This window comes from Schistosoma haematobium, chromosome 5 (genome assembly GCF_000699445.3).
Source record: "Schistosoma haematobium chromosome 5, whole genome shotgun sequence".
Taxonomy (NCBI): domain Eukaryota; kingdom Metazoa; phylum Platyhelminthes; class Trematoda; order Strigeidida; family Schistosomatidae; genus Schistosoma; species Schistosoma haematobium.
In genome coordinates this window covers 1675374-1691130 of record NC_067200.1, presented here as the reverse complement: position 1 = coordinate 1691130, position 15757 = coordinate 1675374, and the positions used below count along the sequence as shown (strand labels likewise).

Genomic DNA, 15757 nt, shown 5'->3' with positions numbered 1-15757 from the left:
ATAGGAGAAAGGTTGCATATAAGAACATAGTACAGGAAGAAAGAATTAGTTGGTAGAATGAAAGATATGAAGCGATTTTAATCTCTTAGTTTAAGTGAAGATAGAGAGTGTATACACCTACGCCATTGTGATCGATTCTCAACCATGTCACCAAGAATCTCCAATCATTGGTTACAATAGTCACGCGGACCCCAACCAAGTAGTCTGCATCTACCAACATGGCTCAGACCTCTGGAGCCAATCCATCTGGACCAGCTGCCCTTCCTCGTTTCAGATTAACTATAGTCTTTTGAACTTCTGCTAGATTTGGAGGACCTACTTCAATGTTAGATTCACACTGTCTGGTAATGGAGGGTAGTTGTAGAGTAGCTGAAGGCCAGTTGAATTGTTCTCTGAAATGTTCCGCCCATCGTTCTAAACGTCTGGACTAAGAGTAGATGAGGGTGTCGTCTTTTTTCGAAATAGTCTGACTTACACTTGATTTTTTAATTCCAGTTTGTTTTATTAGTCTTTAGAGCTGTCCTGTGTTCCCTATAGCCGCCACCTTTTCCATCTCTTTTGCTTTCATTGCCCACCACTGCTCAGGGTCGTTCCTTAGACTTTTGGTTAACCAAGATCTGATTTGTTGTCGCTCTTCATCGTGTTCAGAGCCTGATGGGATGAGTTTACGAGAATCCATCAGTGCAACAGACCTAGAGTAAATCCATTGGTTTTTATAACCCTGTAGTTTAAATCACTGATAGATATCACTGCTGTTTCCACAGCTGTTTGTACAGCTTTCCAAGCAACCTCGTTTTCAGAACTACCTAATCGTGACCTCAGTTGTTCCTGGAACCTACTTTTGGTCTTCTCGTTATTCAATTCAGTTCTAATGGGTCTTTTTACTGTGGCTTTTTTGCGTCCAGTGAGGCGCAAGCAGATGCGTCCCCGTATTAGGGCATGGTCGGAGTCCAAGCAGGTATTCCAGAATGAGCGACAATCTTCTACCGACCCTCTCCAACGACGACTGATGGCAATATGGTCTATTTGACTCTATCGTTGGTTTGGTGTAGGGGGTCGCCATGTTAGACGATGTCTTTCCTTATGCTTAAAATTAGTGTTTGCTAAAAATAAACTATTGTCTGAGCATAGTTGCAGCAGACGATCACTATTATCTGTTCGCTGAGCCGGAATACTAAAATACCCACTTAAATGCCTTTCTGTTTGGTTTAAACTACCTATCTGGGCAATAAAATCACCTGCTACGAGTACTATGTCTGAACGTTTAGCTTTCTGAAGCAGTTCAGAGAGCTTTCTGTAAAATCCATCTTCTACTTCATCTGAGCTGCAGTTAGTGGGAGCGTAGGCAGAAACGATAAAAAGGCAACGACATGTGTCCCTATCCTTCCGAGTTTTTACGGAGCCGTTTAGCCGAACAGCACATAAACGACTGTTGACGGGGATCCACTCTAACAGTGTTTGTTCCGCCCTCATGCTTAGTGCTATCCCTACTCCTGCCAGTCCACGAGAACTGGCCGTCGGGTCACCAGATACATGGAGGGTGTATCTCGTGGGCTCTCCGTTTTGTCGAGGTGAGGTCAAGTGAATGACCACACTGGGATCCTGTATGCGTGTTTCAAAGACACAGAATACATCAATGGCACGAGATTCTAGGGTTTTAGCCAAGGAAGCCTGTTGATCGATTTGACATAGAGTGCGTACGTTGAAAGCTACGATGTGTAGTTTGGAGCGAGGTTTCAGTAGACTTGGGACAGTGTTTTGAGCACTAGAATCGTTGGCGATGGTGACACTTGGGGGGAAGCCGAAAAAAGAAGTTTAGAGGTGAAAGTCGATGTAGGAGGAAGAATAGGAAGTGAAGACGGAGGTTGATTATGAATACAGTGGTCTTGAGTGCTGTTAGAGGTATGAGGGCGGTTATCACTTCCCGGTTGTCCACACCGTGGAAGGGTTCTTCTGGAGGTACCTGAAAAGGGAGTTGGATTAGAGGTGGTCTTAGTGACCTTGGAGCGTGACCGCAATGCCCAGGGGACAACTGCTTGAGGTCGGTCACACACGACCTTGTTATGGGCAATTTTTGTGTTAGCTCCGTACTTGTTGAGACCTTACCGCCGGAGACGGATATCCGTGGGATAAGGCGAGGTGTGCATTTTTAGGGTCGACCTTTTCTAACCCCACCCCTCCTTGTGAGAAGGCAGCATCACTGTCATGCTGGTTGTCTGAAAGAAACACCTTACTACTTTCACACCTCTGTACAGTCAGCAGTACGACTTCACCTTCGGACCTTGGGTTTGTTGCTTTTATTCTTACCGCTCTTCAACCGACCTGTCTGACATGGCAGGACCTTGAGGAACGGTTGTTCCAGCCAGTATAGCTCGGTTGCTCCATCACGATAGACAAGCCCGACCACCACATCAAGGTAGCAACAACGGTCGGGCGTAAAAGTATAAGAATTAATCGAAAAGACTAGGGTTTGAAGATGCTTTTCAAGGAGTATAATGCAGTGAAAGAAATTTGGAAAGAAAAAAAAGAAAGGAACATGAAAAATTCATAAGATTAGGATTTGAGAGAACACAAAGAGTGGATGCACCTGCGACATTGTAAACGATTTTGAGCCATGTCATTCAAGTTCTCTAACCATCGGTTGTTATCATCTCGCGGATCCCAACCAGGTAGTCTACACCCACCAACATGGCTCAGTTTACTTGTCAGTGACTTCATGTACTTGTGCCATGTTTTGGTTTGGCCGCCCCTAGCTTTCATCCAACCTACTCCTATACCATAAAACATCGCTCGTCAGGGCAGTCGGTGGTTGGGCATACGTCAGAGACAACCTATTGACTGTAACTACTATCTCGGTATAATGAATTGAAATATAAATGATTGAAACATTTTTTCCTATGAATCGTTCTATCATGCGATTCAGGTAAGTTGGAGAACAATAAAAATGAAAGAAGCAAACTCAAGCACTGAGGATGAAAATGTATTGCCGATTGTATTGGAGTGTGACGGCAGTAAAGTGTTTCTCTTAGAAAATCAGCACCTAAAGTGATTCTCATACAACAGAAGTAAAGATCACCCCCCAAAATAGAACACCTTTTCTTACTCCATAAATTTTCGTTCTAAGCAATATAAATCCAACACACGATTACTCACAAAATGGTCCTAGGTGGCAGGCCCTAAGCATTTGTTCCTCAGGTACTGTGAACACCCTGACAGGTATTTAGGAACACTACGACTAATCAAGTTTCATTTTTAGGTCCTTTAGAAACGTCAATCTTCTACAGTGCAAACAACTCGGAAGCGAAAACTGACAACATTCATCCGACAGCACTTCATGTTGATATTTAACATGGTTAGTATATACTGATTAGCATGTGAAAGTATAATGACAGGTAGCTTTGAGTTGTTAAATCATCGAACTTGAAACCTTAAACGTCAACTTCCTATCAACTATGTCTCTTATTATTTTTTTTTAAAGATGATTTCTGATTTACTTTAGTCGAAAATCAGTTAAGTGAACAATTTCTACTAAATTTTAAAGAAACCATTCGTATGAACACTTACATGATTCAATGTACTCAATGCATATATTGATGTAGTGATGATAACCAAATCATTGACTATGATAAATAAAATCCATGGACGAATAAATTCCCAAAACACTCCATTCAATTGAATTCCAAACCAATTCTTAAAGAATCCAACAGTCTCCTAAATGTTGAGTTGAATAAATGAAAAGAAAAGAAAAACATCTTCGGTGTGATAAATATTAAACACAATATATACATACACTATTAAACTGGAACCACCTCAAACAACAATCCAAGCATGTTTGGGATGCGGTTTTCCTTCTAAATGTAAAATGTTACTTCAGGATTGGCTTGCGTTACCGTCTGAATTAATCGTACAGAGAGAAGTAGTTGGACACGTCGACCGCCAAACTTATCTCGGGGGTCTCACCATTCCTGATAGTCTGGTGTCTGACAAAAGCTTGGGATGGATTCAGAATGCTCGATTGGATTCTGACAACTTGCGTCCCCTCTGACGTAGACGAGATATCCGTTTGCCAATCAAAGGCGCGTTTGCCATGTAGCATTTCCCTCCACCTAACATGAATATTAAGAAAAGATATCCGGAGGTCACTAGTATTTGATCATAGGTGTCTACGAAGCATTGCTCGTATATTTTTAAACCACGGAGTAAGAAAGTCCGGGCTAGGAATAGCGCATTAGGTAAGGATGGCAAGTCGAATGATGAGGTAGTAAACATTCAGCCCCCAAATGCCCTGGTACGGCCGAGAGTGGGGAGAGTTCGCTCTCCCTCTTGAAATGCTCTCACATGGCCACGCGTATATAGCCTCTGCTACGGAAGTCCTACTCACTGACTTTTCGCGACACCGATGTTGTTTACGAAATTGAAAGGACGAAAAGCGAATGTCCGGCCCTTTAACCAGATTCCAAACCAATGGTGCATATGGGCTGGCTTAAGTATCCTGCGAGAACAAATGGCGTATGAACCAATCGTTGGTCACCGGCTACCATGACACTGCATCTTCTAACGATGCGCCACTGCTTTGTGGATCAGACCTCCAGGTCGAAGGCTCGGGGAGTGGCCCCTTAAGAAAACCATCTGCTTCGGTTTGGGCACCCGGGTAGTATCACAGCCCTCACATATATCTAATGAGATTTGTGTGACGCATATGTATTTGGTGCCTCTTTGTACCAATATCTATGTGTTGAAATAAATAATAAACCTTCTTCGACTGAGATGGTTTGGACATATGTTATGTATGTCCAACCACCTCCTACCTCGACAGGCGATGTTGTCTAGTGTAGAAGTAGTCTGCAAGAAAGGTATGGGTGGCCAAACCGAAACATGGTATCAGTCCATGAAGTCACTGACATTTGGACTGAGTCATATTGACAGATGAAGACTGCCTGGTTGAAGTCCGCGTGATTATCGTAACCAGTGGTTAAACACTCGAAATGACATGGCTCGAAATCGTTTGCAATGGCGCAGGTGTATCTATTTTTCGACTTTCCCCAGATTCCAGGCTCTTAAATTGTTCATGATCTCTTTATTTTACTAGTTCTTGAATTGCATCTTCGATATCTAACCCTTTTTATTACCACTGATACTGTTAAATACTCTACTATTCTGGAATTCGGCCTGACAATTTCATCTCTTTCTAGTAATGGGATATAGGAAATTGAACCGATGTACACACGTACCAAGTTCTACGTTGTGACTGATTAAAATTGGGATAACGGACAGCAGTGAAATCCAGTACAGATGTTCCATCCTATTTGAGACTTGTTAACCGAATGCAGCAAGTATACTTCACTTGCCAGAGGTTACTGTGTCATCAAGTATTTCCAGTATAGTCTTTATATACAAAATAACAATGTGATAAGTTACTCTTTATCTTGTTAACAAAATGTTTTTCTTTTACCAATCAGCACTCACTTACTTACGCCTGTTACTCCTCGTCGAGGAACATAGGCCGCTCAACAGCATTCTCCATCCAACCCTGTTCTGGGAAATCCTTTGCAGCTCCTTCCAGTTGTTGTTCATCCTTTTCATATCTACTTCTATTTCCCGACGTAATATGTTCTTTGGACTTCCACTTTTCCGTTTTCCTTCAGGATTCCATGTTGGGGATTGCCTCGTGATGCAGTTTGGTGATTTGCGTAATGTATGTCCTGTCCATTTCCATCTTCTTTTCCTAATTTCCTCTTCAGCTGGAAGTTGATTTGTTCTCTCCCACAGAAGGCTATTGCTGATAGTATCCGACCAATGGATGTTGAGTATCTTGCGAAGATAACTATTTATAAATACTCATACCTTTTTGATGATGGTTGTAGTAGTTCTTCAAGTTTCAGCTCCATACCCTAAAATTGTCTTGACGTTCGTATTGAAGATTGTAACTTTGATGTTGGCTGACAGACAGTTGTTTTGAGTTTCATATGTTCTTCAATTGTAGGAATACTGTCCTTGCTTGGCCAATTCGCGCCTTTACGTCTTCATCTGATCTTCATTGTTCATCAATGATGTCGCCCAGATATGTACAGCTTTTTACATCCTTCAAAGCTTCTCCATCAAATGTGATTCGATTGGTGTATACTAAGTTGTATCGAAAAATCTTGCTTTTCCTTTTGTGTATGTTGAAACCTACTGCTGCCGCTGTTGCTACACTAGTCGTCTTCTCCTGCATTCATTGTTGCTTATGAGATAGAAAAGTCAAATCATTTGCGAAGTCTAGATTGTTCAGGCTACATCCTAGTTGTCCATTGTATCCCATGTTTCCAGCCACCCAACCACCCAGATATTGATATGGTTTACAATGAGGGTAGGGGGAACATAATCCCATTTAAACTACTTACTAAGCTGAGATTTAATAATATTGAAATAAATTTTCTTTTAAGAAACCACATATATAAATATTTTCTTCTTTTATCATAAATAATTAAAATATCAATAAGAGACTTACAATCCACATATAAAATCCTTGTATAATAGATCGTATACATAGAATACATGAAATAATACTAAGAATTAATGTAAAACTATCAATCAGTATAACTAATAATCTATGCGAGAATAAATATTTCATTTCAATCGATTTATTCATTGTTGAATTCCAAAATTGAATTAATAATTTATACTTTCTCTCATGATTATATTGTTCAGTTATAGTAGATGTTAATGATGAAGTAGTCGTTGAAGATGACGATGATGATGATGAGGATGAGGAGGAGGAGGAGGATGACGATGATGAGGATGAGGATGAGGATGAATACATTATAGATATATTATGATCAAATGTATGATTATTATGTAATTGTTTTGAAATATCAATACATGGAGTGGATGCATATGGTGCACGTAGGACAATTTTCATTTGACCGGATTGGGAAGGATTCTCTAAAGATATCTTTAATAATAATAAATAATAATAATAATAATAATAATAATAATAATACAAAATTAAGTTATAAATTGAATAAATAAATAAATAACTTCAACAGTTGAGATCATGAGTGATTTAAAGCTAGATCACCATGGAAAACCTAGAAGCACTGGACAGTCGTTCTGTCCTATTGTGAGGACTCCTCCTCCATGGCAGTGTGCATCCACGACTTGATTTAAAGCAATTAGCCCCAGTTGATAAATTTCGATCATGTAATAAGAAGACAAAGATGATCAGAACTAACAATGTGATGATAGATTAGTGTAATATATTTCAAAAAATGAATGATCACACATTGCATAGTTGTGTTAAGATCATTTATATCTGAAGAATAAAATGTTAATTAGATTAGAAATGGAGGATAAGACGAGACAAGGATAATAAGTCAATGTTACCAGGGTAAATTTAAGGTGAGATACAAACTGGGTTTTTTTTTGAATAATCTTTGTCTTCTTATTATATTGTCGAAAGAATTCATTACCAAAAAAAAACCAAACTCGATAGAACAGGGTTCGAACTTCTAACTTCATAGTACAATATGGAACATTTTCAACTACACTATACTGCAGTTTCATATAGATTACTATTCAATTATTAAACATAGTAATGGTCAATAATTTAACGGTTTATTTAAATAAAAACAATTTGTCTATTTTATATCAATGATCAGAATATTTAAGTGAATTACTCGTTTTCCATTAACAAGTTCTACGGTAATTATAAATTTCATTTATTATTTCTTTATTTATTTTAACACAAAGATATTGGTACAAGGAGGGACCAAGTACATATGCGCCACACAAATCTCATTTGATATGTGTGAGGGCTGCGATACTGCCCGGGTGCCCAAACCGAAGCAGGTGGTTTTCTTAGCGGGCCACTCCCCTAGCCTTCGACCTGGAGGTCTGATCCACAAAGCAGTGGCGCATCGTTAGAAGATGCAGTGTCATAGTAGCCGGTGACCAACGATTGGTTCATACTCCATTTGTTCTCGCAGGATACTTAAGCCAGCCCATGTGCACCATTGGTTTGGAATCTGGTTAAAGGGCCGGACATTCGCTTTTCGTCCTCTCAATTTCGTAAACAACACCGGTGTCGCGAAAAGTCAGTGAGTAGGACTTCCCTAGCAGAAGCTATATACGCATGGCCATGTGAGAGCATTTCGAGAGGAAGAGCTGACTCTCCCCACTCTCGGCCGTACCAGGGGATTTGGGGGCAGATTCGAACCCAGGACCTATCAGTCTCGCACCAGGCACCTAACCAACTAGACCACTGAGTTTATTATAAATTGATAATTATTGTGATATTTTACGAAGGTGTGCAATAAATGAATTTGTAAATGTTATATAATTTAAAAAATGGTTAACTTTTGCATTCGCTAACATATAAATACTTTCAATAGTTGAAATCATGAGTCAATTGAACCTAGACCACCATGGAAAACTTGGAAGCACTAGATGGCCATTTCGTTTCTAGTATGGAATTTTGTGTGTGTTCTATCCAGAAAGTCCTAGGTTCGAATCTCGCGGGGGGCGGGATCGTGGATGCGCATTGCCGAGCAGTCTCGCAATAGTACGAAACAGCCGTTCAGTTCTTCCAGGTTTTTCATGGTGGTCTAGTTTCAATTGATTCATGAATCCAATTATTATATCATTATTATATCCACAAAAATCCCTTCTGATACTAATCAGCATATGTTCAATAGTGACTGGCTTCAAGAGGTGTTTCCTGGAGTTCTAGTGAGAAGCAGTGACCACTGAAGTTCAACCGGATCTGTTGTGAGATAATAACTTACTAATGACAATGGTGGACGTGTCGCTTAATTTTGTGCATTATTTGAAGTTAAACATTAACAGCATTGCATGTCGGCTCAGTGGTCTAAAGGTTAAGAGTTCGTGCGCGAGACCGATATTTCCTGGGTTTGAATCTCGTGAGGCGGAATCGTGGATGCACACTGCTGAGGAGTCTCACAATAAGAAAAAAACGGCCGTTCAATGCTTCGAGGTTTTCCATCGTAGTCTAACTTCAATTGACTCATGATCTCAACTGTTGAAATTACTGTAATATCCACAAAAACCCCTTCTGTTATAAATACTTCAAAATTGTGTGATTTGTAAACTAGAAAGGTCATTTAATAAAGGTCAGTATGATTTATAGTAAAGTGTCAAGCTTTAATCAATATAACAGTAATACAATAAATTCTGTGAATAGAATACATTAGAACTTGATGTAAAATAGAGGAAGTTTTATCTAGTTTAATATGATATTCACTATCTATCAAATGTGAAAGGATGACGCTGTTAATACATCCCATGATTCGTTTTACAAACCATACTGGCACATGATTACGAGTACACAAAGATAAGGCCCTCTGAGTACGACCATTAGAGATCTATTCAAATGTATTTCTGTTCTTTTAAAAGTTAATTGACTACTGGATCACAAGATACCTCAATTCAATATCATAAACCTCTTATCCTTTCCAACCTAATTCCATTTTTTGTCTAGATCTTTGTTAATTTACACATTCGTCTTTTCCAATTCATATTGTAGTGAAGGAGAACACAGGTGAGGACAACCGAATTATGAGATGGTGGAGAAGACTTGTAGCTCAGGTCGATGATTTTGGTGGAGTTTTGTTCTCTGAGCTGGATGGTTTGGTCGTGGAGCTTTCATCGTTCTTCTGAACGACATCATCAGCACAAACAACCGAATTGTATTCATCACAAAATTATAGAGTTACTTGGTAAAATACAAAAATCATACTATAATACTTAATTTACAAAATAGTCAATAATTGTCTCGAACTTCGTTGTTCTTGCATTTCCATACTAATTTGCTTTCTATTCCCGTTCTACCTTTCTTGATCTTCCCCCATCTTCTACTGCCAGACATTACATTCCTGACTCGCGTCATATACTACTTATATCAATACAAGTAGCAAGCACCACAATACGACTACCTTTTTATCATAGTTACCTAGACAACACCTCTCTTAATGCATATTATATTCGAACAACATTATTATTATTATTACCTCGATTATTAAAATGAAATATTCTTACAATATATTCTATTCATACAAATTATATGACTGTTCTAATGATCATTCTTATCTTTATTCAATGATCTTTCTAGTTTACAATTTCGAGGTCTTAACAAATGCAATAGTTCACCAATATTGTAGTGTATGTATAATATCACAAATAATTATGGACTTATACCAACTATTGTTTAGATCATGAATCAATTGAAGCTGGACCATCAACTATGTTTTAGGGTATAAATCAATAGGTCATTAATATCTAATATTGGTTTATTTAATCATGATATGTAATCATACTCTCTTTGTAACATAGTCAATAGAATTTTGATTACCATTAAACAATTAGATGAATATAACATTGATAATCGTAAATATTTCACCGGTTGAAATCATGAGTCAATTGAAGCTAGACCACCATGGAAAACCTGGAAGCACTGGACGGCCGTTTCATCCTAGTATGGGACTCCTCAGCAACTCGCATCCAAGGCCCCGCCCCCCGCGAGATCCAAACCCAGGACTTATCAGTCTCGCGCCAGGCGCTCAACCAGATAGACCACTGAGCCGGCATCCAACGGTGTTAATGTCTAACTTCAACCAATCCACGAAGTTGAGCCACCGTACATCATTGTCTTCAGTGAGTTCCTATCTCACAAAAGACCTAGTTGAACTCCACTGCTAACGACTTCTCACTAGAACTCCAGGAGTATCTCCTGAAATCAGTCACTAGTGAGCAGGTGATTATTATTATCAAAATGGGTTTTGTGTAGATTTTTTAGAAAATTCACTGGTTGAAATCTCCACAAAACCCATTCTGATCGTAAATATTTCAGTCTTATAGATCAGTTATGGCTTAAATAGCTTAGTAGTAATATTTCAGATTGTGAAGGTGAATAACGGTAGTTCTCCTACCTTCAACTAATTAATATATAGAAGAAACGAATTGAGCGAAGAAGTTTCTTTTCAATTAGTTTATCATCATGGCTCTACACTAGTACATATGTATAGATATAAGATTATCTACCATAATCCATCAAGTTTGCCACATGGTTTACGAGTGCGTCTTTTGCACACTGCTGAAGTCATCGCAATCCATGTTCATAAACCTAAAGATTGCATCCAAAAGGAGTTTGTGCAACCACTTTTGTTACCTTGGCTATCGGTATAGGGACGTTGGTAGCAGAACATTGATAAACTATTTTCGTACATCTTCCTTTTTTTTGCTTTTTGAACTTTGTATTTAACTTATTCTCAACATTCATCTCTTGATTCTTATATAACTACTATTCTGCTGACCATTTATCGAAATATTCTGTTCCTTCTCTTTTTTTATTTATTATACAACGTAGCAACTTCTTGATTTTCGAATAATTACTTTGATTATTGTTAATCCTCTTTCTTCCAATTACTCAATGTTAATTTATCAATTTCAATAGTTGAAATCATGAGTCAATTGAAGCTAGACCACCATGGAAAACCTGGAGGTACTGGACGGCCGTTAGACATTAACACCGTTAGATGCCGGCCGACTCAGTAGTCTAATGGTTAAGCGCTCGCGCGCGAAACCCATAGGTCATGGGTTCGAATCTCGCGGGGAGCGAGGTCGTGGATGCGCACTGGTGAAGAGTCCCCAAAATAGGACGAAACGGCCGTCCACTGATTACGGGTTTTCCATGGTGGTCTAGCTTCAATTGACTCATGATATCAACTATTGAAATTCCTAAAAAAATCTCCACAAAACCCCCTTCTAATGCTAATTTATAGTAGAAATGTCATTATGTAATTATTATTACGTAACGTATCCACTCGATGACTATTATATCATTATTGTAAATCATACTAATTGAGAAGAAATTTCTTCACTCAATTCATTCCTTCTTTATTTACCAAATGTCAAAATGGAAATTTCTCACTATAATTAATATATCTGTATTTAATAATTGGAGATAATCCATCTCATCTTTGTAAACTATATTCTAGAATCTTTAATCTTCTTTAAGATCATTGATATCTTTCTTTCTACCTGTACTATATCCTTATATGAAATCTTCCTTATATATATATATATATATAGTACCACCATTGAATTAACTACTTCTATGAATTCGGTGTTCATCTTGTTGTGCTAATGAGGTATGACAACTTGAACCGATGCATATATATGCGTGATCCTATATTGTAACTGACTGACTGATATTACTATCATTATGATCTATTTAGTATGTTATTTTGTTAATTGGGCATAAAAATTTAAGTTAATGTATATTTACGCCGGATTGTATATTTATTATTGACTATCACAATTGATTGATCACTGGGTGGTGATCAATGTCATGAATGTCTAGTCCTTATTAATGCAGACCGAATGCTATCGATCATGTTTCAATGTGGTCACCAGTCTAGGTGACTCGACACTGCGTACACTATATATTGAAATTAGATGGTGGTTGGAGGTAGTCCACAGGAAACCTTGAACCGGGGTATCGTGCTACTTGGCACTCGTCAGTAAGGTGTACCTGTAATCTTGAAGGAACGGGTACTCCCTGGCAGATTCGATCTCATGTCGACTACCTCCAACCACCATCTAATTATTATGATTATATTTTTTTTATAATATGCTAAATGCTCTAGGGCATGACACAATTAAACTACTGTAAACTAAATAATATTGGACAATCTATTCAATGAATAATGAGAAATGTAATATACATAGGAATGACTAATATTTGTATATTGTGATGACCTTATCAAATAAATTTGGATCATTCATATGATCAAATTGTTAATGATTATTAACATTGAAGCAATAGTACTAATCTATTATGGTAATTTTTATAATAAAAAGAGGAATATTATCTCTTCGATAATAATAATAAACCATATCTGTCAATTAAACAAGGAAAATTGATTATTTCATATAATCAGTAACTCAATGTTTGTGTATGTGTGTAGGGGTGGTTACTTAAGCCACATAAACAACAGTCTCTAATGTGAAGAGGAGAACAATCAACTTCCCTTCATAGATATACTTCTGAGTAGACGAGAAGATAGCTCAGTCAAACGATCCATTTTTAGAAAACCAACATGAACAAGTCAATACCTTAGTTATTATAGTTATTGCCCTGTGTAATACAAACGTGGTTCGATAAGATGCCTATTCAACAGGCTTCATCGTATTTGTACAAATGACGCCATTGATGATGATGTTAAGTTGCTAAGTAAGACATTAATGGAAAATGGCTATCCTCTGAAATTCATAAATAGATAGAAAGTCCATGGTGCAGTAAGACCTACTGTAGTGTTGGTAGAAAAAAACCTTACCACTCAGGGGTGATTCAAATAGCCTTTTATTGAAACAGAAGCTTAAATCAGTCATCAACAAAACGTATTGCGCAGTAAAGGTCATTATCAAAGAAGGAACAGGGTGCATGCTTCATCCAAAACCTAAAAGGCATGAAAACTATTGTGTCACATCCCACTGTGTTTACCAGTTTCAATGTGTGTGTGTGTGTGGTCACACATACATAGGGAGGAGCAATTGTGATCTCAAAATTAGGGTGTATGAACATGTACCAAAATGGTTGTAGAAACGAATAGAATCAAGTGACCCAATAACAGTAGAGGATAAACATCCATCATCCTCTATTGCTAAACATATAATTGAGTTGTTGCAAAAGGGCGTAATACTAAGGTTTATTGAAGCCTTAGCCATACGAAAATTTAAACCCCTTTTGTGTATTCAAAAACAGTTTGTTCTCACCTTAAACCTACCCTAGTAATATTGAGTTATTGTCCAGAGTGATAAGGTTTCCAATTGTGTTCACACTATTATTATTATTATTATTACTCTTATTATTATACTTGTCTTTTGTTATGTCATTTCCAGTCTAGTCGACGTTTTATTTTTATATATAAATGCTCTTAACAAGTATATGTGTGATCAGATTGTTTGAAATGTATTACGCTAATCTATCATCACATAGTTCTGATAATCTTCGTCTTCTTATTACATTATTGAAATTTAGGAAAGGGACTAATTGCTTTGAAGATTCCTTTCATTTAAAGCAGTTGAACGTTGTTAATAGGATACCTTGCTTAACGTAGGTTTCGTAGACATCGACACTAGTCAGCTGCATTTGTAAAATTAAAAGAACTAATGCTAACCTAGTGAAGATTTAAATCGGAGCGTCAGAGATGTTACCGCATATAGAAAGACATAGATTACTAGTACCTAGTGAGAAAAAAAAGTCTGTAAACGTTATAAAACACATCAAAGCTTAATAATTAAATGCATTCTGAAATAGAACATTAACAGTGGGGTGTAGAAAATAATTTAGGGCACTCCCTTTGGTACGGCCGAGGGTGGGGAGAGTTCGCTGTCATATGACCACGTGCATACAACAACTGCCAACAAAGTCCTACTCACTACCTGCTTGAGGCATTAATGTTATTTACGAAATCGAGAGAACGAAAAGTCAATATCCGGCGACTTAACCGGGTTGCTGGATATGGAGGATCCGTTTAGGGAAGTTGGAAAACCACAATCCCAAACAAATGGTGCACATGAACTCCAGGATCCTAAGCGAACATATTGCATATGAACCTATTGGTTACTAGCTACCATGAAACTGCATCTCTATACGTTACTCCACTGTCTCGTGGATCAGACATTTAGGTCGAAGGCTTGAGGAGTGACCCTCTAAGAAAACCACCTGCTTCGGTTTGAGCACTCTGACAATATCTTATTCTTCATATGTACTGAATGATTTATGTGGTGCATATTCATTTGGTGCCTCCATTTATCAATGTTTATATGTTCAAATAAATAAATAAGAAAATAATTGTCTATCATACCTTAATCATAAAACGATAACATTCAGTGCTTTGTGTCCAATCCAACTGATAAATTGGTGGAGATAACAGATTGAAATAAATATCAAATCCAAGTAAACTGGAATTCCGTGAGTAGAATTGAGAGGTAAAGGTAACCCATAGTTGATTGGACGACGATAGTGTGTAAATGAGAAAGAAAATAGATTATTTAGAAATTTCTTAAGGGACATAGAAGAAAAAAAACGAGAGGACAAATGGTGCTCAAAAAGGTTTTTGGTTGTAATTTATATATATATATATATATATATATATATATATATATATATATATATGAATTATAATTCAAACTACTGCATAAGCAAAAGGTTATCTGAAATTAGTAGCTAGGCGGATAACGCGATGTTGTTCGAAGCAAAAGCTTCCCGGTTTAAGTCGCACAGCAAATATCAACTATGAGATACAGGTATATCCAGCTGAAGGATCCTAAATAGGATGAAACATGTGGCCTGGATTCCACTGCTAGCCACCACTCATTTCTGCTTAAGATAATTTATGAGTTTACAATCAACACTTTCTGATAAAACACGTCACAAGGTTTGAACGTAAATACTGATTTTCTCAGTGTTCCAAACTGAGAGAAATAAAACTAATAAAGATTACTCTCAAAACTCTTATCGATAAGATAGGAGGTCCAGTCCCATAATATATCGTAATCAGAATAGGTTTAAGAGGTAACTCAATGGTGGAGAAGATTTGTAGCTCAGGTGGATGATTTTGATGGAGTTTTGTTCTCTGAGCTGGATGGTTTGGTCGTGGAGCTTTCATCGTTCTTCTGAACGATATCATCAGCACAAACTTCAGATAGAAGTGAAGTGTTCGATTTTATCCATATGTGTTTCACCAATCAACAT

At 37.7% G+C, this 15757-nt stretch overlaps 1 protein-coding gene across 1 annotated transcript in view; it reads right to left on the bottom strand.

Annotated features, from left to right (window-relative positions):
• The window catches only part of MS3_00008932 (uncharacterized protein), a 48351-nt gene that overhangs the window by 13999 nt on the left and 18595 nt on the right, over nt 1–15757 (bottom strand). Inside the window, exons 6-8 of the mRNA XM_051217274.1 lie at nt 14868–14964; nt 6491–6934; nt 3565–3711 (exon numbers count right to left, since the gene is read on the bottom strand). Of these exons, the coding sequence (XP_051064651.1) occupies nt 3565–3711; nt 6491–6934; nt 14868–14964 (688 nt within the window). The remainder of the gene's footprint in view (nt 1–3564; nt 3712–6490; nt 6935–14867; nt 14965–15757) is intronic.